Source organism: Lates calcarifer, unplaced genomic scaffold (assembly GCF_001640805.2).
Source record: "Lates calcarifer isolate ASB-BC8 unplaced genomic scaffold, TLL_Latcal_v3 _unitig_4820_quiver_837, whole genome shotgun sequence".
NCBI classification, from domain to species: domain Eukaryota; kingdom Metazoa; phylum Chordata; class Actinopteri; family Centropomidae; genus Lates; species Lates calcarifer.
Window position 1 is genome coordinate 51,844 of NW_026117130.1, and position 21,202 is coordinate 73,045.

The following is a 21,202-nucleotide window of genomic DNA, read 5'->3' on the forward strand; positions in this document are numbered from 1 at the left end:
CAGCAACAGTATGTGAATAAAATGGCTGCAAGGGACAAATTCTCTGACACAGAAAACAGAAATAAAGTTCTCTTCCAGACAAAAAAAAAAAAGTCCATAATCTATTAGTGTGCCAACATTTCTCATTTCAGTGGTTTTAACTGCTGGATTCATGGATTCACCTGCAGGTTTCACGTCTCCATGCATTTATATAAACTGTACTTTGGACCACTGAGGTGATTTCATGTGATGCATCCTGACAGTCACCTTTGGAGAACATTCTTACAACCATTCCTCATCAAACACACCAGCCCTGATCACTTCAGGAGAAGAGGAAGCAAAAGGTGCAAAATCAGCAAAGTTAGCACACAGGTTTTCAACAGGAAGTGCTCTCATAAAAAGATAAACACTAGTCTTTGTCTACAGACATAAAAAGACAATGACATATAGGAAATTCAAGACATACAAATTTAACAAATCTAACTTTCCTGTTTTATTGACATGAAATCTGTCACCAAGATGAAAACTGAATAATGTTCAAACCAAAACCTTCAGAGTCTGGTTCACCTCCATCTCCTCTGAGTTTCATCAAAGATCATTGTCTGAATCATTTTGACCTTCAGTCTCATTTATCTGCATGTTTTCATTCCTCTGTTTCTCCAACTCCTTCACCATTCTCCTGCCCAGTTTCAGGGGCAGCAGATAATGGACAACAGCTGGAGGTTCTGAAAACAGAAATAAAACAACAGGAAAAGTTGAAGCAAAAACTGCAGATAATTCTGCTCTGTAACATCTTTGGAGTCTGTCATTTCTTCCAGAGTTTGAACCTTTCAGCAGTTCAATATCTGATGAAAAAAAGAAGGTACAGATGTATGATATTGATGCACAGTCACTTCAAGCTGTTGCAGCTGCGCCCCCTACTGGTCCATAAGGTAAAGTTCCTATATCTCTAGCTCGGGTGGACACACAAGATACATGAATGGAGAAAAAAAAACGGTAACGTGTGAATCCAAACGTGATTTGTATTTGAGTCTCATGACTCTTTTAAAATAATTACTGAATTATTTTTCAAACAAATAAACACTTTCCTACACTGTGTGAAGACGAAGTCCTTCAGTTATACTTTGACTCTGTACAAAGGGACATCGAAAAACATGTTTGTGGCTAAAGAGACCACACAACTGTTGACCTTTAAATAAGTGATATAAAGTCTAATCCAAACACATGAAACACAACATTTATTTAAATGCAAGTTACATACCTGTTAATCAGTTTCTAAAGTCCTTGCCAAACGGTGAAAGTCTGAAGGAGGTGGGCGGACCTGGCTCATCCGGTCACCGAAGAAACACACGTCTGTTTGTCTTTCATTTATGTCCAGCTGTAGTTCGTCCTGATACTGATCATGTATCAAAGCAGCGCAGGTCTAGACTTTAATAAAACACACCGGCCTGTATGTTGTTATGAATAGAATTTTTATAACCGATACAAAATGATGACATCTGAATTAAAAATCCCTCTAAAGGGAAAAATGTGAGCTCACATAAATGTGATAAAGACAAAAACAAATACAATCCAGACTTTCTGTGTCAACACATCAAGTTTTTTCCCTTTTAAACTTATTTAACGAGACATTTTTCAGTTCTTTCTTTCTACTGAAAAGATAAGATTCATGATTCACTAAGATGTGGACCAGAACAACCAACAGCGTGGGATGTGATGCCCTTTGATTTGTTGATCAACTTTCAGACTGATGAACTTTTAAAAAATGACATGACATCTATCAATAAATGTTGGTGTGTATAAGAAAAGCAGAGCTGATACTGAGAAAGAAGAGGCTGGTTTGTTCTCATCTTTTCGGGGTCAAGGCAAAACTTCAACAAAGAGTAGAAAGTTTGAACAAGAACCATGTATGTTTATAAGTACGTCTATACCCAGGTGCACTGTGTTACTCTTGTTGCCATCAACATGTTTACTCTCTCTATGATCACACAAAATGCTCACACAAGTTTACTTCCTGGTCCTCTCATGGACCAGGAAGTAAACTGCTCTGGTCATGTGACAATTTACACTAAACATGTGAGACTGCACAGATTTTATTGAGATTATTTCAGTATTTCCTTGATATGCATTGGTTCATCATTCAGAAACATTTTTAGATGTGAGTGGACTAACATCTGTTGGAGCAGATTAATGTACTTGAAGCTGATAAGGTTTTATGACTCACTAAAATATTGACTCGAAAAAAACAACAGTGTGGGATGTGATGCCCTTTGATTCGTTGACTGACTTTAAGTCTGATGAACTTTTAAAAAAAAAACACGACACCCATCAATAGGCGCTGGTGTATATAAGAGGACCACAGGCTGACACTGAGAAAGAAGAAGCGAAGGTCATTCCTCAGCTGGTTTGTTCTCATCTCTTTGCCCTCTTCAACATCTACCAGGATGCTGACTGTGTCTCTTCTTGTTTGTGCCGTGATGGCTCTGGCCAGTGCTGATGGTGAGTATCAGACTTCAAGGAACCCAGGATCCACATCAACTGTCGTATCATTACAGTAATCACAACTGTCTGTATTTCTTCATTAGACAACAGCACCACATCTTTAGTAGATGTCAGTGTTGCAGAGGGTGAGTATCAGACTTCAAGGAACCCAGGAACCACATCAACTGTCGTATCATTACATTAATCACAACTGTCTGTATTTCTTCATTAGACAACAGCACCACATCTTTAGATGTCAATGCTGCAGAGGGTGAGTATCAGACTTCAAGGAACCCAGGAACCACATCAACTGTCGTATCATTACAGTAATCACAACTGTCTATATTTCTTCATTAGACAACAGCACCACATCTAAAAAAGAAGAAGTGGCTCCCTCCTGTGAAATTGGTTGGTCTGAGTTCAATGGTCGCTGTTTCCTGTTCGTGTCAACAGAGATGAGTTGGGCTGATGCTGAGGTAATCAGGGATTCATTGCATGTTTTAACACAGATATCCCTTCATTACTTCCTCTACCACATCCTCCTGTTGGTGGAGGAATCCACCACATGTGCAGCTTCACATCTGTCTGTTCATCTCCACTGTAGAAAAACTGTCTGCTCAAGAAAGGACACCTTGCATCGGTCCACAACGAGGAGGAGTACAAACACATTCAGGCTGTGGTGAATGCACACACCGGAGGTCATCCAACAACATGGGTTGGAGGCTCTGACTGTCAAAAGGTAATTTATCATAAATAATAAAAGGTCTTATCTGCAGGGCTGACTGAAGGAAGCCTTGGTCGACTGAAATCATAACTACTCTTCAAATGCTAATTGTGAAGTTCACATCCAAATTTTTAGTCATTTGTTTGAACAAAATGCAGCTGATGACTGATATCAGTTAGTTTGGAACTGACTCAGAGAAAACACTCAGTAAACATTACATAATCCTGGAAGGCTCTTGATGAAACACTTTTCTTCTTCTGGAAGTAACAACTGATTGTGATCGTCCGACTAATGAGAATGACACTCTTTGACTTACACATCTGTTCTGTTCTCTCGTCTTCTAGGAGGGTATCTGGCTCTGGAGTGACGGCAGCGGTTTTGAATTTGACTCCTGGTGTGAAGGAGAACCAGACAATTATGTTGGTGCCGAGTCTTGTTTACAGATTAATGCTAACGGTAAATCACAACATATTATTTACCCTGATGTCTGACTGATGTAAATGAGACAGGAGAAGCAAATAACAGTTTTGCATGTTTGAATTTTAAACTTACTTTTCTTTCATTAACATTGAATCGTTCTTCAGTCAAGTTCAGTCGACTGTGTCAGGTTCTGGTTTTTGTGGCTCTGACTGACTCCAGTGTTTCTTGTGTTCACAGAGAGCCATTGCTGGAATGACTTCCCGTGTTCAACTGTCCTCCCATCAGTCTGTGCCAGCGTCCCTCAAAGCTCCTGAGCCGAGTGTCATGTACCTACCAAACACACAAACATGGTTGGATGAGAGAGTCTTTGTGTAATCGGTCTCATGTGTAATCACATCTTTGATTCTCTGCTGTAACGCTACTGAAGGGACGAAGCGACAAGTGACGTGAACGGGAGCTGGAGCTCCTCTCTGAGAAGACTGAATGTGTAATGAAGAGAACGCTTTGAGCAACAATCTTATTAAAAACTGGAGTACTGAAACAAACTGGTCTCAGAGTCTTTTTTAAAAATGTGATCCTGAACTTTGATTTATAATTTATGTACATAAAAACATGATTTTGGACCAGTTGTGGTCAACATGTCACCCACACAAATGAGATGTAGAAAACTTGAAACCTTCATCTGGTGCCCAGCAGTTAAACCTCTGCAAATGAGCAATATCTAAATATTCACAGATTCTTTATCCAACACTGCAGAAGCAGAGTGTTTTTATACATCTGCAAGAGATTTTTCTGTAAAATTAAATCAGCCTGAATGTGAGCTCCCATTTTTCCTGTCATATTTATCACAACATGCAGCCCTGCATATTTTACTACAACTAACCTTTGAGCCCCTTGTGCACATGAACCTGTAATGTGTGGATAAAGACCAGAAGGGGGCGCAGTGGAGCAGGTCTGCTGTCACATTGTGCAGATGTTGTGTCTCTTAAACAGCTCAAACATCATGCAACAGTCGTCCATCTTGGTGGACATGGATGTACTCTGGGTCCAAACCAGGTCTGGTCCACTCCGCTGTCCTGGAACCGGCACTGATAGGAGGTTCAAGGTGACATGAAAACACAACATCATCACTAGCCAGGGCTATGATTGGCTGAGGTGAACAAATCACCTGCGACTGTCCTGGAAGGAGAGGAAACAAAGACACTGGACTAAAACTAGGACCTCAGACTGTCCCACTGACATCAACAACATGCAACATGCAAACACAGAATTATTCATTCGGCTGATTTCAAAATAAACTACACTGTTTTTTAATAACCTTATGCATGACTGGTTTACAGATCTTAAGTAAATGTGTTGAAAGTAAAAGAGGAGGTCCCTGACACTAGCAACATTTGATATGGAATGAAAACTGACACTTAAGTGCTTTTAAAAAATGTCTGATAGGTGACAGTTTATTAGAAAGAAATTACACTGAAACTGCCCAGTTTCAGTGTAATTTTTTGCTGAAACAATCCATCAATTAATTGTCATTTCACAGATAAATGGACAACAGCTTTGATAATCTATCAGTTAAAAGGTTGACATAAACCAGGCAGTTAGACATGTGTGTAATTTACCTCTGCATGAGGGGATCAGGATGACAGCAGGCAAAACCAGTGAAGACACCAAACTGAAAGTTAAAGGCCTGTCTGTCTTTCACATGAAGCATCCTGGAGGTTCTGAAAACAGAAATAAAACAACAGGAAAAGTTGAAGCAAAAACTGCAGATAATTCTGCTCTGTAACATCTTTGGAGTCTGTCATTTCTTCCAGAGTTTGAACCTTTCAGCAGTTCAATATCTGATGAAAAAAAGAAGGTACAGATGTATGATATTGATGCACAGTCAATTCAAGCTGTTGCAGCTGCGCCCCCTACTGGTCCATAAGGTAAAGTTCCTATATCTCTAGCTCGGGTGGACACACAAGGTACATGAATGAAAAAAAACGGTAACGTGTGAATCCAAACGTGATTTGTATTTGAGTCTCATGACTCTTTTAAAATAATTACTGAATTATTTTTCAAACAAATAAACACTTTCCTACACTGTGTGAAGACGAAGTCCTTCAGTTATACTTTGACTCTGTACAAAGGGACATCGAAAGACATGTTTGTGGCTAAAGAGACCACACAACTGTTGACCTTTAAATAAGTGATATAAAGTCTAATCCAAACACATGAAACACAACATTTATTTAAATGCAGGTTACATACCTGTTAATCAGTTTCTGAAGTCCTTGCCGAACGGTGAAAGTCTGAAGGAGGTGGGCGGACCTGGCTCATCCGGTCACCGAAGAAACACACGTCTGTTTGTCTTTCACTTATGTCCAGCTGTAGTTCGTCCTGATACTGATCATGTATCAAAGCAGCGCAGGTCTAGACTTTAATAAAACACACCGGCCTGTATGTTGTTATGAATAGAATTTTTATAACCGATACAAAATGATGACATCTGAATTAAAAATCCCTCTAAAGGGAAAAATGTGAGCTCACATAAATGTGATAAAGACAAAAACAAATACAATCCAGACTTTCTGTGTCAACACATCAAGTTTCTTCCCTTTTAAACTTATTTAACGAGACATTTTTCAGTTCTTTCTTTCTACTGAAAAGATAAGATTCATGATTCACTAAGATGTGGACCAGAACAACCAACAGCGTGGGATGTGATGCCCTTTGATTTGTTGACCAACTTTCAGACTAATGAACTTTTAAAAAATGACATGACATCTATCAATAAATGTTGGTGTGTATAAGAAAAGCAGAGCTGATACTGAGAAAGAAGAGGCTGGTTTGTTCTCATCTTTTCGGGGTCAAGGCAAAACTTCAACAAAGAGTAGAAAGTTTGAACAAGAACCATGTATGTTTATAAGTACGTCTATACCCAGGTGCACTGTGTTACTCTTGTTGCCATCAACATGTTTACTCTCTCTATGATCACACAAAATGCTCACACAAGTTTACTTCCTGGTCCTCTCATGGACCAGGAAGTAAACTGCTCTGGTCATGTGACAATTTACACTAAACATGTGAGACTGCACAGATTTTATTGAGATTATTTCAGTATTTCCTTGATATGCATTGGTTCATCATTCAGAAACATTTTTAGATGTGAGTGGACTAACATCTGTTGGAGCAGATTAATGTACTTGAAGCTGATAAGGTTTTATGACTCACTAAAATATTGACTTGAAAAAAACAACAGTGTGGGATGTGATGCCCTTTGATTCGTTGACTGACTTTAAGTCTGATGAACTTTTAAAAAAAAAACACGACACCCATCAATAGGCGCTGGTGTATATAAGAGGACCACAGGCTGACACTGAGAAAGAAGAAGCGAAGGTCATTCCTCAGCTGGTTTGTTCTCATCTCTTTGCCCTCTTCAACATCTACCAGGATGCTGACTGTGTCTCTTCTTGTTTGTGCCGTGATGGCTCTGGCCAGTGCTGATGGTGAGTATCAGACTTCAAGGAACCCAGGAACCACATCAACTGTCGTATCATTACAGTAATCACAACTGTCTGTATTTCTTCATTAGACAACAGCACCACATCTTTAGTAGATGTCAGTGTTGCAGAGGGTGAGTATCAGACTTCAAGGAACCCAGGAACCACATCAACTGTCGTATCATTACATTAATCACAACTGTCTGTATTTCTTCATTAGACAACAGCACCACATCTTTAGATGTCAATGCTGCAGAGGGTGAGTATCAGACTTCAAGGAACCCAGGAACCACATCAACTGTCGTATCATTACAGTAATCACAACTGTCTATATTTCTTCATTAGACGACAGCACCACATCTAAAAAAGAAGAAGTGGCTCCCTCCTGTGAAATTGGTTGGTCTGAGTTCAATGGTCGCTGTTTCCTGTTCGTGTCAACAGAGATGAGTTGGGCTGATGCTGAGGTAATCAGGGATTCATTGCATGTTTTAACATAGATAGCCCTTCATTACTTCCTCTACCACATCCTCCTGTTGGTGGAGGAATCCACCACATGTGCAGCTTCACATCTTGTCTGTTCATCTCCACTGTAGAAAAACTGTCTGCTCAAGAAAGGACACCTTGCATCGGTCCACAACGAGGAGGAGTACAAACACATTCAGGCTGTGGTGAATGCACACACCGGAGGTCATCCAACAACATGGGTTGGAGGCTCTGACTGTCAAAAGGTAATTTATCATAAATAATAAAAGGTCTTATCTGCAGGGCTGACTGAAGGAAGCCTTGGTCGACTGAAATCATAACTACTCTTCAAATGCTAATTGTGAAGTTCACATCCAAATTTTTAGTCATTTGTTTGAACAAAATGCAGCTGATGACTGATGTCAGTTAGTTTGGAACTGACTCAGAGAAAACACTCAGTAAACGTTACATAATCCTGGAAGGCTCTTGATGAAACACTTTTCTTCTTCTGGAAGTAACAACTGATTGTGATCGTCCGACTAATGAGAATGACACTCTTTGACTTACACATCTGTTCTGTTCTCTCGTCTTCTAGGAGGGTATCTGGCTCTGGAGTGACGGCAGCGGTTTTGAATTTGACTCCTGGTGTGAAGGAGAACCAGACAATTATGTTGGTGCCGAGTCTTGTTTACAGATTAATGCTAACGGTAAATCACAACATATTATTTACCCTGATGTCTGACTGATGTAAATGAGACAGGAGAAGCAAATAACAGTTTTGCATGTTTGAATTTTAAACTTACTTTTCTTTCATTAACATTGAATCGTTCTTCAGTCAAGTTCAGTCGACTGTGTCAGGTTCTGGTTTTTGTGGCTCTGACTGACTCCAGTGTTTCTTGTGTTCACAGAGAGCCATTGCTGGAATGACTTCCCGTGTTCAACTGTCCTCCCATCAGTCTGTGCCAGCGTCCCTCAAAGCTCCTGAGCCGAGTGTCATGTACCTACCAAACACACAAACATGGTTGGATGAGAGAGTCTTTGTGTAATCGGTCTCATGTGTAATCACATCTTTGATTCTCTGCTGTAACGCTACTGAAGGGACGAAGCGACAAGTGACGTGAACGGGAGCTGGAGCTCCTCTCTGAGAAGACTGAATGTGTAATGAAGAGAACGCTTTGAGCAACAATCTTATTAAAAACTGGAGTACTGAAACAAACTGGTCTCAGAGTCTTTTTTAAAAATGTGATCCTGAACTTTGATTTATAATTTATGTACATAAAAACATGCACACACCGGAGGTCATCCAACAACATGGGTTGGAGGCTCTGACTGTCAAAAGGTAATTTATCATAAATAATAAAAGGTCTTATCTGCAGGGCTGACTGAAGGAAGCCTTGGTCGACTGAAATCATAACTACTCTTCAAATGCTAATTGTGAAGTTCACATCCAAATTTTTAGTCATTTGTTTGAACAAAATGCAGCTGATGACTGATGTCAGTTAGTTTGGAACTGACTCAGAGAAAACACTCAGTAAACGTTACATAATCCTGGAAGGCTCTTGATGAAACACTTTTCTTCTTCTGGAAGTAACAACTGATTGTGATCGTCCGACTAATGAGAATGACACTCTTTGACTTACACATCTGTTCTGTTCTCTCGTCTTCTAGGAGGGTATCTGGCTCTGGAGTGACGGCAGCGGTTTTGAATTTGACTCCTGGTGTGAAGGAGAACCAGACAATTATGTTGGTGCCGAGTCTTGTTTACAGATTAATGCTAACGGTAAATCACAACATATTATTTACCCTGATGTCTGACTGATGTAAATGAGACAGGAGAAGCAAATAACAGTTTTGCATGTTTGAATTTTAAACTTACTTTTCTTTCATTAACATTGAATCGTTCTTCAGTCAAGTTCAGTCGACTGTGTCAGGTTCTGGTTTTTGTGGCTCTGACTGACTCCAGTGTTTCTTGTGTTCACAGAGAGCCATTGCTGGAATGACTTCCCGTGTTCAACTGTCCTCCCATCAGTCTGTGCCAGCGTCCCTCAAAGCTCCTGAGCCGAGTGTCATGTACCTACCAAACACACAAACATGGTTGGATGAGAGAGTCTTTGTGTAATCGGTCTCATGTGTAATCACATCTTTGATTCTCTGCTGTAACGCTACTGAAGGGACGAAGCGACAAGTGACGTGAACGGGAGCTGGAGCTCCTCTCTGAGAAGACTGAATGTGTAATGAAGAGAACGCTTTGAGCAACAATCTTATTAAAAACTGGAGTACTGAAACAAACTGGTCTCAGAGTCTTTTTTAAAAATGTGATCCTGAACTTTGATTTATAATTTATGTACATAAAAACATGATTTTGGACCAGTTGTGGTCAACATGTCACCCACACAAATGAGATGTAGAAAACTTGAAACCTTCATCTGGTGCCCAGCAGTTAAACCTCTGCAAATGAGCAATATCTAAATATTCACAGATTCTTTATCCAACACTGCAGAAGCAGAGTGTTTTTATACATCTGCAAGAGATTTTTCTGTAAAATTAAATCAGCCTGAATGTGAGCTCCCATTTTTCCTGTCATATTTATCACAACATGCAGCCCTGCATATTTTACTACAACTAACCTTTGAGCCCCTTGTGCACATGAACCTGTAATGTGTGGATAAAGACCAGAAGGGGGCGCAGTGGAGCAGGTCTGCTGTCACATTGTGCAGATGTTGTGTCTCTTAAACAGCTCAAACATCATGCAACAGTCGTCCATCTTGGTGGACATGGATGTACTCTGGGTCCAAACCAGGTCTGGTCCACTCCGCTGTCCTGGAACCGGCACTGATAGGAGGTTCAAGGTGACATGAAAACACAACATCATCACTAGCCAGGGCTATGATTGGCTGAGGTGAACAAATCACCTGCGACTGTCCTGGAAGGAGAGGAAACAAAGACACTGGACTAAAACTAGGACCTCAGACTGTCCCACTGACATCAACAACATGCAACATGCAAACACAGAATTATTCATTCGGCTGATTTCAAAATAAACTACACTGTTTTTTAATAACCTTATGCATGACTGGTTTACAGATCTTAAGTAAATGTGTTGAAAGTAAAAGAGGAGGTCCCTGACACTAGCAACATTTGATATGGAATGAAAACTGACACTTAAGTGCTTTTAAAAAATGTCTGATAGGTGACAGTTTATTAGAAAGAAATTACACTGAAACTGCCCAGTTTCAGTGTAATTTTTTGCTGAAACAATCCATCAATTAATTGTCATTTCACAGATAAATGGACAACAGCTTTGATAATCTATCAGTTAAAAGGTTGACATAAACCAGGCAGTTAGACATGTGTGTAATTTACCTCTGCATGAGGGGATCAGGATGACAGCAGGCAAAACCAGTGAAGACACCAAACTGAAAGTTAAAGGCCTGTCTGTCTTTCACATGAAGCATCCTGGAGGTTCTGAAAACAGAAATAAAACAACAGGAAAAGTTGAAGCAAAAACTGCAGATAATTCTGCTCTGTAACATCTTTGGAGTCTGTCATTTCTTCCAGAGTTTGAACCTTTCAGCAGTTCAATATCTGATGAAAAAAAGAAGCTACAGATGTATGATATTGATGCACAGTCACTTCAAGCTGTTGCAGCTGCGCCCCCTACTGGTCCATAAGGTAAAGTTCCTATATCTCTAGCTCGGGTGGACACACAAGGTACATGAATGAAAAAAAACGGTAACGTGTGAATCCAAACGTGATTTGTATTTGAGTCTCATGACTCTTTTAAAATAATTACTGAATTATTTTTCAAACAAATAAACACTTTCCTACACTGTGTGAAGACGAAGTCCTTCAGTTATACTTTGACTCTGTACAAAGGGACATCGAAAGACATGTTTGTGGCTAAAGAGACCACACAACTGTTGACCTTTAAATAAGTGATATAAAGTCTAATCCAAACACATGAAACACAACATTTATTTAAATGCAGGTTACATACCTGTTAATCAGTTTCTGAAGTCCTTGCCGAACGGTGAAAGTCTGAAGGAGGTGGGCGGACCTGGCTCATCCGGTCACCGAAGAAACACACGTCTGTTTGTCTTTCACTTATGTCCAGCTGTAGTTCGTCCTGATACTGATCATGTATCAAAGCAGCGCAGGTCTAGACTTTAATAAAACACACCGGCCTGTATGTTGTTATGAATAGAATTTTTATAACCGATACAAAATGATGACATCTGAATTAAAAATCCCTCTAAAGGGAAAAATGTGAGCTCACATAAATGTGATAAAGACAAAAACAAATACAATCCAGACTTTCTGTGTCAACACATCAAGTTTCTTCCCTTTTAAACTTATTTAACGAGACATTTTTCAGTTCTTTCTTTCTACTGAAAAGATAAGATTCATGATTCACTAAGATGTGGACCAGAACAACCAACAGCGTGGGATGTGATGCCCTTTGATTTGTTGACCAACTTTCAGACTAATGAACTTTTAAAAAATGACATGACATCTATCAATAAATGTTGGTGTGTATAAGAAAAGCAGAGCTGATACTGAGAAAGAAGAGGCTGGTTTGTTCTCATCTTTTCGGGGTCAAGGCAAAACTTCAACAAAGAGTAGAAAGTTTGAACAAGAACCATGTATGTTTATAAGTACGTCTATACCCAGGTGCACTGTGTTACTCTTGTTGCCATCAACATGTTTACTCTCTCTATGATCACACAAAATGCTCACACAAGTTTACTTCCTGGTCCTCTCATGGACCAGGAAGTAAACTGCTCTGGTCATGTGACAATTTACACTAAACATGTGAGACTGCACAGATTTTATTGAGATTATTTCAGTATTTCCTTGATATGCATTGGTTCATCATTCAGAAACATTTTTAGATGTGAGTGGACTAACATCTGTTGGAGCAGATTAATGTACTTGAAGCTGATAAGGTTTTATGACTCACTAAAATATTGACTTGAAAAAAACAACAGTGTGGGATGTGATGCCCTTTGATTCGTTGACTGACTTTAAGTCTGATGAACTTTTTAAAAAAAAACACGACACCCATCAATAGGTGCTGGTGTATATAAGAGGACCACAGGCTGACACTGAGAAAGAAGAAGCGAAGGTCATTCCTCAGCTGGTTTGTTCTCATCTCTTTGCCCTCTTCAACATCTACCAGGATGCTGACTGTGTCTCTTCTTGTTTGTGCCGTGATGGCTCTGGCCAGTGCTGATGGTGAGTATCAGACTTCAAGGAACCCAGGATCCACATCAACTGTCGTATCATTACAGTAATCACAACTGTCTGTATTTCTTCATTAGACAACAGCACCACATCTATAGTAGATGTCAGTGTTGCAGAGGGTGAGTATCAGACTTCAAGGAACCCAGGAACCACATCAACTGTCGTATCATTACATTAATCACAACTGTCTGTATTTCTTCATTAGACAACAGCACCACATCTTTAGATGTCAATGCTGCAGAGGGTGAGTATCAGACTTCAAGGAACCCAGGAACCACATCAACTGTCGTATCATTACAGTAATCACAACTGTCTATATTTCTTCATTAGACAACAGCACCACATCTTTAGATGTCAATGCTGCAGAGGGTGAGTATCAGACTTCAAGGAACCCAGGAACCACATCAACTGTTGTATCATTACAGTAATCACAACTGTCTATATTTCTTCATTAGACGACAGCACCACATCTAAAAAAGAAGAAGTGGCTCCCTCCTGTGAAATTGGTTGGTCTGAGTTCAATGGTCGCTGTTTCCTGTTCGTGTCAACAGAGATGAGTTGGGCTGATGCTGAGGTAATCAGGGATTCATTGCATGTTTAAACGCAGATAGCCCTTCATTACTTCCTCTACCACATCCTCCTGTTGGTGGAGGAATCCACCACATGTGCAGCTTCACATCTGTCTGTTCATCTCCACTGTAGAAAAACTGTCTGCACAAGAAAGGACACCTTGCATCGGTCCACAACGAGGAGGAGTACAAACACATTCAGGCTGTGGTGAATGCACACACCGGAGGTCATCCAACAACATGGGTTGGAGGCTCTGACTGTCAAAAGGTAATTTATCATAAATAATAAAAGGTCTTATCTGCAGGGCTGACTGAAGGAAGCCTTGGTCGACTGAAATCATAACTACTCTTTAAATGCTAATTGTGAAGTTCACATCCAAATTTTTAGTCATTTGTTTGAACAAAATGCAGCTGATGACTGATGTCAGTTAGTTTGGAACTGACTCAGAGAAAACACTCAGTAAACGTTACATAATCCTGGAAGGCTCTTGATGAAACACTTTTCTTCTTCTGGAAGTAACAACTGATTGTGATCGTCCGACTAATGAGAGTGACACTCTTTGACTTACACATTTGTTCTGTTCTCTCGTCTTCTAGGAGGGTATCTGGCTCTGGAGTGACGGCAGCGGTTTTGAATTTGACTCCTGGTGTGAAGGACAACCAGACAATTATGTTGGTGCCGAGTCTTGTTTACAGATTAATGCTAACGGTAAATCACAACATATTATTTACCCTGATGTCTGACTGATGTAAATGAGACAGGAAAAGCAAATAACAGTTTTGCATGTTTGAATTTTAACCTTACTTTTCTTTCATTAACATTGAATCGTTCTTCAGTCAAGTTCAGTCGACTGTGTCAGGTTCTGGTTTTTGTGGCTCTGACTGACTCCAGTGTTTCTTGTGTTCACAGAGAGCCATTGCTGGAATGACTTCCCGTGTTCAACTGTCCTCCCATCAGTCTGTGCCAGCGTCCCTCAAAGCTCCTGAGCCGAGTGTCATGTACCTACCAAACACACAAACATGGTTGGATGAGAGAGTCTTTGTGTAATCGGTCTCATGTGTAATCACATCTTTGATTCTCTGCTGTAACGCTACTGAAGGGACGAAGCGACAAGTGACGTGAATGGGAGCTGGAGCTCCTCTCTGAGAAGACTGAATGTGTAATGAAGAGAACGCTTTAAGCAACAATCTTATTAAAAACTGGAGTACTGAAACAAACTGGTCTCAGAGTCTTTTTTAAAAATGTGATCCTGAACTTTGATTTATAATTTATGTACATAAAAACATGATTTTAGACCAGTTGTGGTCAACATGTCACCCACACAAATGAGATGTAGAAAACTTGAAACCTTCATCTAGTGCCCAGCAGTTAAACCTCTGCAAATGAGCAATATCTAAATATTCACAGATTCTTTATCCAACACTGCAGAAGCAGAGTGTTTTTATACATCTGCAAGAGATTTTTCTGTAAAATTAAATCAGCCTGAATGTGAGCTCCCATTTTTCCTGTCATATTTATCACAACATGCAGCCCTGCATATTTTACTACAACTAACCTTTGAGCCCCTTGTGCACATGAACCTGTAATGTGTGGATAAAGACCAGAAGGGGGCGCAGTGGAGCAGGTCTGCTGTCACATTGTGCAGATGTTGTGTCTCTTAAACAGGTCAAACATCATGCAACAGTCGTCCATCTTGGTGGACATGGATGTACTCTGGGTCCAAACCAGGTCTGGTCCACTCCGCTGTCCTGGAACCGGCACTGATAGGAGGTTCAAGGTGACATGAAAACACAACATCATCACTAGCCAGGGCTATGATTGGCTGAGGTGAACAAATCACCTGCGACTGTCCTGGAAGGAGAGGAAACAAAGACACTGGACTAAAACTAGGACCTCAGACTGTCCCACTGACATCAACAACATGCAACATGCAAACACAGAATTATTCATTCGGCTGATTTCAAAATAAACTACACTGTTTTTTAATAACCTTATGCATGACTGGTTTACAGATCTTAAGTAAATGTGTTGAAAGTAAAAGAGGAGGTCCCTGACACTAGCAACATTTGATATGGAATGAAAACTGACACTTAAGTGCTTTTAAAAAATGTCTGATAGGTGATAGTTTATTAGAAAAAAATTACACTGAAACTGCCCAGTTTCAGTGTAATTTTTTGCTGAAACAATCCATCAATTAATTGTCATTTGACAGATAAATGGACAACAGCTTTGATAATCTATCAGTTAAAAGGTTGACATAAACCAGGCAGTTAGACATGTGTGTAATTTACCTCTGCATGAGGGGATCAGGATGACAGCAGGCAAAACCAGTGAAGACACCAAACTGAAAGTTAAAGGCCTGTCTGTCTTTCACATGAAGCATCCTGGAGGTTCTGAAAACAGAAATAAAACAACAGGAAAAGTTGAAGCAAAAACTGCAGATAATTCTGCTCTGTAACATCTTTGGAGTCTGTCATTTCTTCCAGAGTTTGAACCTTTCAGCAGTTCAATATCTGATGAAAAAAAGAAGCTACAGATGTATGATATTGATGCACAGTCACTTCAAGCTGTTGCAGCTGCGCCCCCTACTGGTCCATAAGGTAAAGTTCCTATATCTCTAGCTCGGGTGGACACACAAGGTACATGAATGAAAAAAAACGGTAACGTGTGAATCCAAACGTGATTTGTATTTGAGTCTCATGACTCTTTTAAAATAATTACTGAATTATTTTTCAAACAAATAAACACTTTCCTACACTGTGTGAAGACGAAGTCCTTCAGTTATACTTTGACTCTGTACAAAGGGACATCGAAAGACATGTTTGTGGCTAAAGAGACCACACAACTGGTTGACCTTTAAATAAGTGATATAAAGTCTAATCCAAACACATGAAACACAACATTTATTTAAATGCAAGTTACATACCTGTTAATCAGTTTCTGAAGTCCTTGCCAAACGGTGAAAGTCTGAAGGAGGGTGTGCGGACCTGGCTCATCCGGTCACCGAAGAAACACACGTCTGTTTGTCTTTCATTTATGTCCAGCTGTAGTTCGTCCTGATACTGATCATGTATCAAAGCAGCGCAGGTCTAGACTTTAATAAAACACACCGGCCCTGTATGTTGTTATGAATAGAATTTTTATAACCGATACAAAATGATGACATCTGAATTAAAAATCCCTCTAAAGGGAAAAATGTGAGCTCACATAAATGTGATAAAGACAAAAACAAATACAATCCAGACTTTCTGTGTCAACACATCAAGTTTTTTCCCTTTTAAACTTATTTAACACAGACATTTTTCAGTTCTTTCTTTCCTACTGAAAAGATAAGATTCATGATTCACTAAGATGTGGACCAGACAAACCAACAGCGTGGGATGTGATGCCCTTTGATTTGTTGACCAACTTTCAGACTAATGAACTTTTAAAAAATGACATGACATCTATCAATAAATGTTGGTGTGTATAAGAAAAGCAGAGCTGATACTGAGAAAGAAGAGGCTGGTTTGTTCTCATCTTTTCGGGGTCAAGGCAAAACTTCAACAAAGAGTAGAAAGTTTGAACAAGAACCATGTATGTTTATAAGTACGTCTATACCCAGGTGCACTGTGTTACTCTTGTTGCCATCAACATGTTTACTCTCTCTATGATCACACAAAATGCTCACACAAGTTTACTTCCTGGTCCTCTCATGGACCAGGAAGTAAACTGCTCTGGTCATGTGACAATTTACACTAAACATGTGAGACTGCACAGATTTTATTGAGATTATTTCAGTATTTCCTTGATATGCATTGGTTCATCATTCAGAAACATCTTTTAGATGTGAGTGGACTAATATCTGTTGGAGCAGATTAATGTACTTGAAGCTGATAAGGTTTTATGACTCACTAAAATGTTGACTCGAAAAAAACAACAGTGTGGGATGTGATGCCCTTTGATTCGTTGACTGACTTTAAGTCTGATGAACTTTTAAAAAAAAAAACACGACACCCATCAGTAGGTGCTGGTGTATATAAGAGGACCACAGGCTGACACTGAGAAAGAAGAAGCGAAGGTCATTCCTCAGCTGGTTTGTTCTCATCTCTTTGCCCTCTTCAACATCTACCAGGATGCTGACTGTGTCTCTTCTTGTTTGTGCCATGATGGCTCTGGCCAGTGCTGATGGTGAGTATCAGACTTCAAGGAACCCAGGATCCACATCAACTGTCGTATCATTACAGTAATCACAACTGTCTGTATTTCTTCATTAGACAACAGCACCACATCTTTAGTAGATGTCAGTGTTGCAGAGGGTGAGTATCAGACTTCAAGGAACCCCATGAACCACATCAACTGTCGTATCATTACAGTAATCACAACTGTCTATATTTCTTCATTAGACGACAGCACCACATCTTTAGTAGAAAAAGTGGCTCCCTCCTGTGAAATTGGTTGGTCTGAGTTCAATGGTCGCTGTTTCCTGTTCGTGTCAACAGAGATGAGTTGGGCTGATGCTGAGGTAATCAGGGATTCATTGCATGTTTAAACGCAGATAGCCCTTCATTACTTCCTCTACCACATCCTCCTGTTGGTGGAGGAATCCACCACATGTGCAGCTTCACATCTGTCTGTTCATCTCCACTGTAGAAAAACTGTCTGCTCAAGAAAGGACACCTTGCATCGGTCCACAACGAGGAGGAGTACAAACACATTCAGGCTGTGGTGAATGCACACACCGGAGGTCATCCAGCCAACATGGGTTGGAGGCTCTGACTGTCAAAAGGTAATTTATCATAAATAATAAACAGGTCTTATCTGCAGGGCTGACTGAAGGAAGCCTTGGTCGACTGAAATCATAACTACTCTTCAAATGCTAATGTGAAGTTCACATCAAACTTTTTAGTCATTTGTTTGAACAAAATGCAGCTGATGACTGATATCAGTTAGTTTGGAACTGACTCAGAGAAAACACTCCAGTAAACGTTACATAATCCTGGAAGGCTCTTGATGAAACACTTTTCTTCTTCTGGAAGTAACAACTGATTGTGATCGTCCGACTAATGAGAGTGACACTCTTTGACTTACACATCTGTTCTGTTCTCTCTTGTTTTCTAGGAGGGTATCTGGCTCTGGAGTGACGGCAGCAGTTTTGAATTCAACTCCTGGTGTGAAGGAGAACCAGACAATTTTGCCTGGTGCCGAGTCTTGTTTACAGATTAATGCTAACGGTAAATCACAACATATTATTTACCCTGATGTCTGACTGATGTAAATGAGACAGGAAAAGCAAATAACAGTTTTGCATGTTTGAATTTTAAACTTACTTTTCTTTCATTAACATTGAATCGTTCTTCAGTCAAGTTCAGGTCGACTGTGTTAGGTTCTGGTTTTTGTGGCTCTGACTGACTCCAGTGTTTCTTGTGTTCACAGAGAGCCATTGCTGGAATGACTTCCTGTGTTCAGTTGTCCTCCCATCAGTCTGTGCCAGCGTCCCTCAAAGCTCCTGAGCCGAGTGTCATGTACCTACCAAACACACAAACATGGTTGGATGAGAGAGTCTTTGTGTAATCGGTCTCATGTGTAATCACATCTTTGATTCTCTGCTGTAACGCTACTGAAGGGACGAAGCGACAAGTGACGTGAACGGGAGCTGGAGCTCCTCTCTGAGAAGACTGAATGTGTAATGAAGAGAACGCTTTGAGCAACAATCTTATTAAAAACTGGAGTACTGAAACAAACTGGTCTCAGAGTCTTTTTTAAAAATGTGATCCTGAACTTTGATTTATAATTTATGTACATACAAACATGATTTTGGACCGGTTGTGGTCAATAAAGTCACCCACAGAAATTTGATCTGTGAACTAACCTTTAAATCACTCCAGAACTTTGATTCCTTGATTCATGAACCTGTAATGTGCAAGTAAAGACCAAGTAAAGAACTGTGTCTCTTTAACAGCTCAAACATCATATTCAGCAGCAAGCAGACCAGCTTGACATAATTACCCATTAACATTATTTTTGTGATGACTGTGTCTTCTATATTAAATGAACACATTCTTCACTGATGAACTGAAGCTCAGAAACATTTCACTGAAATTCTCCAAAGTCAAACTCTCAGATGAGGGAACGTACAGATGCTTCATTCAAGACCTGTCTACAGAGTCTAATGTTCAGCATCTTGTTGGTAAACTGACATTATTATATATTCATTGTGATTCATCTATGTGTCTGCTTAGGGCCAAACATAAAGAGGAAATAATAATCTATCACAAAAATGTTGACACTTAATATATCAAGGACCACGTTTCATCATGGAGATGCAGCCACTAGCTGTCGAGACATTTCACTAAGGTGACAAAAGTTGCTTTTCATGAACCGAGGTTGGTTTCAGGTAAAACTGGAAAGCTCTGCTTCCAGAAAGGTATACACAGTGACACCACTCCTAGTCTGCCTGACAAAACATCCGGCAGAATGCTGCCATGTGACTGTTTCCTAAGAATCCTATCATGTCCACCTCCCTGAGAGTTTGCCAACTTGGACATGTGACAATCAATGACACAGCCAACCAGGATCCAACATCCTGATACCAACTGAAGACCAAAACAGTGTCACCAGTTAAATTGGTATGTTATTACTGTTGACTGCAGTCAAAAACATGAACCACATGCATGGTTGAATTTTTTCTCGATGTGTAAATATGTAGATTTTGGAAAACCTGATGTACAAATAGAAGTAAATCATCATTTGACAAACCAGTGTTTATCTGATCTGTTTGCTACAGTACGCTACACTGCAAACTTCCTCAGAAGATAAACATTAATAATGAGTGGATGCTGTTGACACCATGTACCTCATGGCGTGGATGTGGGAGGGACATGGTGCTGCTGCACAGAGGATGGATCCTCCTCAGAGATCTCCTGACTTTTTCTCCAGCACCACTGTGTAACAGTGACATTTGTGGTACTGAGAGAGATGTATCAACAGGATGAACTGTAAAGTCTGGTGACATGCTAACTTTTAATCTGGTGCTATTATCAGGTCAGCATGCTAATTCACAAAACATGTGTTAACATTTAGTTCTAGAGCCTGATAAGCACCAGTGGAAGAACAACATCGTACATGAACAAGATTTATTCCTCTGCAGTGGCTGGAAATACAACACAAGCCCACTGATAACTTTGCTTTGTATCTTGCTTTCAGAGCTTTGTGGAGAGATGCAACTTCCATGTTCTGTGACATAAAATACACTTTATAAAAAGGATCTTACTTAAATAAAACAGTCTATCTCTGTAGGAATCCTATGCACAATGTTGTCACACACAATCAGAGTTTGTCGATGGCAAAAACAAGAACTTTAGTGGGCGTCCATTGACGTGGACAATTGTACTTTTCTACCAGTACACTGTCCCTACTCAGCACTGCACCAATTAAAAAATTTGAAAATGTGATCTGAAATACAAAAATAAAATACAGAAGTTAACCTTTAATGCATATAAAATTCTGCAGCACTGAGTATCACTTTCTTATTCATTCTTGTGACAGTGTTTTGCTTTACAGGCTCTTTAGGACAGAAGTCATTAAACAGATGGATACCCGAGGGGTCAGTCCAGGTCCAAGAGGGATTCTGTGAGGCAGAAAAGAGTGTTATTTGAATTCATATTAATAGTATATTTTTCACAAAACTGCCAGATATTGTGTACTGATGAATTCTATACCACACTCCATGCTCATGTCCCACACAGACATGAACCCAGGAAAATAAGGCCCAGGTTAAAAAATTTACTGGATTTATTCTTTAAACATCCTGCAGACACCGAGCAGTGTGTATGTGGAGGTGATTTTCTGACCACCT

The 21,202-nt window shown here is 39.9% G+C and overlaps 1 protein-coding gene and 4 long non-coding RNA genes across 9 annotated transcripts; 2 read left to right on the forward strand and 3 right to left on the reverse strand.

The window, feature by feature from the left end:
• Positions 1 to 457: 457 nt before the first annotated feature.
• LOC108902421 (uncharacterized) lies at positions 458 to 9,266 on the reverse strand. 5 transcript variants are annotated; one of them, XR_007811038.1, is made up of 4 exons: positions 9,192 to 9,266; positions 5,858 to 6,024; positions 5,224 to 5,325; positions 3,861 to 4,783 (listed from the first exon to the last, which is right to left on the reverse strand). It is a non-coding gene; the product is annotated as an uncharacterized LOC108902421 (long non-coding RNA). The 5 variants fall into 5 exon arrangements; XR_001964074.2 differs by lacking the exon at positions 9,192 to 9,266 and adding an exon at positions 8,119 to 8,193; XR_007811037.1 differs by lacking the exons at positions 3,861 to 4,783; positions 5,224 to 5,325; positions 5,858 to 6,024 and adding exons at positions 458 to 704; positions 1,241 to 1,407.
• Positions 2,315 to 19,088, forward strand: LOC108902415 (neurocan core protein-like). The gene is given in 13 exon segments (XM_051068560.1): positions 2,315 to 2,478; positions 2,565 to 2,606; positions 2,693 to 2,731; positions 7,182 to 7,223; positions 7,310 to 7,348; positions 12,873 to 12,914; positions 13,001 to 13,039; positions 13,126 to 13,164; positions 13,251 to 13,369; positions 13,498 to 13,632; positions 18,466 to 18,543; positions 18,545 to 18,578; positions 18,781 to 19,088. Coding segments are annotated over 13 exon segments (780 nt in total). The 5' UTR covers positions 2,315 to 2,423; the 3' UTR covers positions 18,858 to 19,088.
• On the forward strand, positions 8,837 to 9,571 carry LOC127140548 (uncharacterized). Its single transcript, XR_007811034.1, has 3 exons — positions 8,837 to 8,890; positions 9,220 to 9,331; positions 9,533 to 9,571. It is a non-coding gene; the product is annotated as an uncharacterized LOC127140548 (long non-coding RNA).
• LOC108902420 (uncharacterized) lies at positions 9,552 to 14,008 on the reverse strand. Its single transcript, XR_001964073.2, has 4 exons — positions 13,934 to 14,008; positions 11,549 to 11,715; positions 10,915 to 11,016; positions 9,552 to 10,474 (listed from the first exon to the last, which is right to left on the reverse strand). It is a non-coding gene; the product is annotated as an uncharacterized LOC108902420 (long non-coding RNA).
• On the reverse strand, positions 15,038 to 16,342 carry LOC108902419 (uncharacterized). Its single transcript, XR_001964072.2, has 3 exons — positions 16,292 to 16,342; positions 15,657 to 15,758; positions 15,038 to 15,216 (listed from the first exon to the last, which is right to left on the reverse strand). It is a non-coding gene; the product is annotated as an uncharacterized LOC108902419 (long non-coding RNA).
• Positions 19,089 to 21,202: the final 2,114 nt, after the last annotated feature.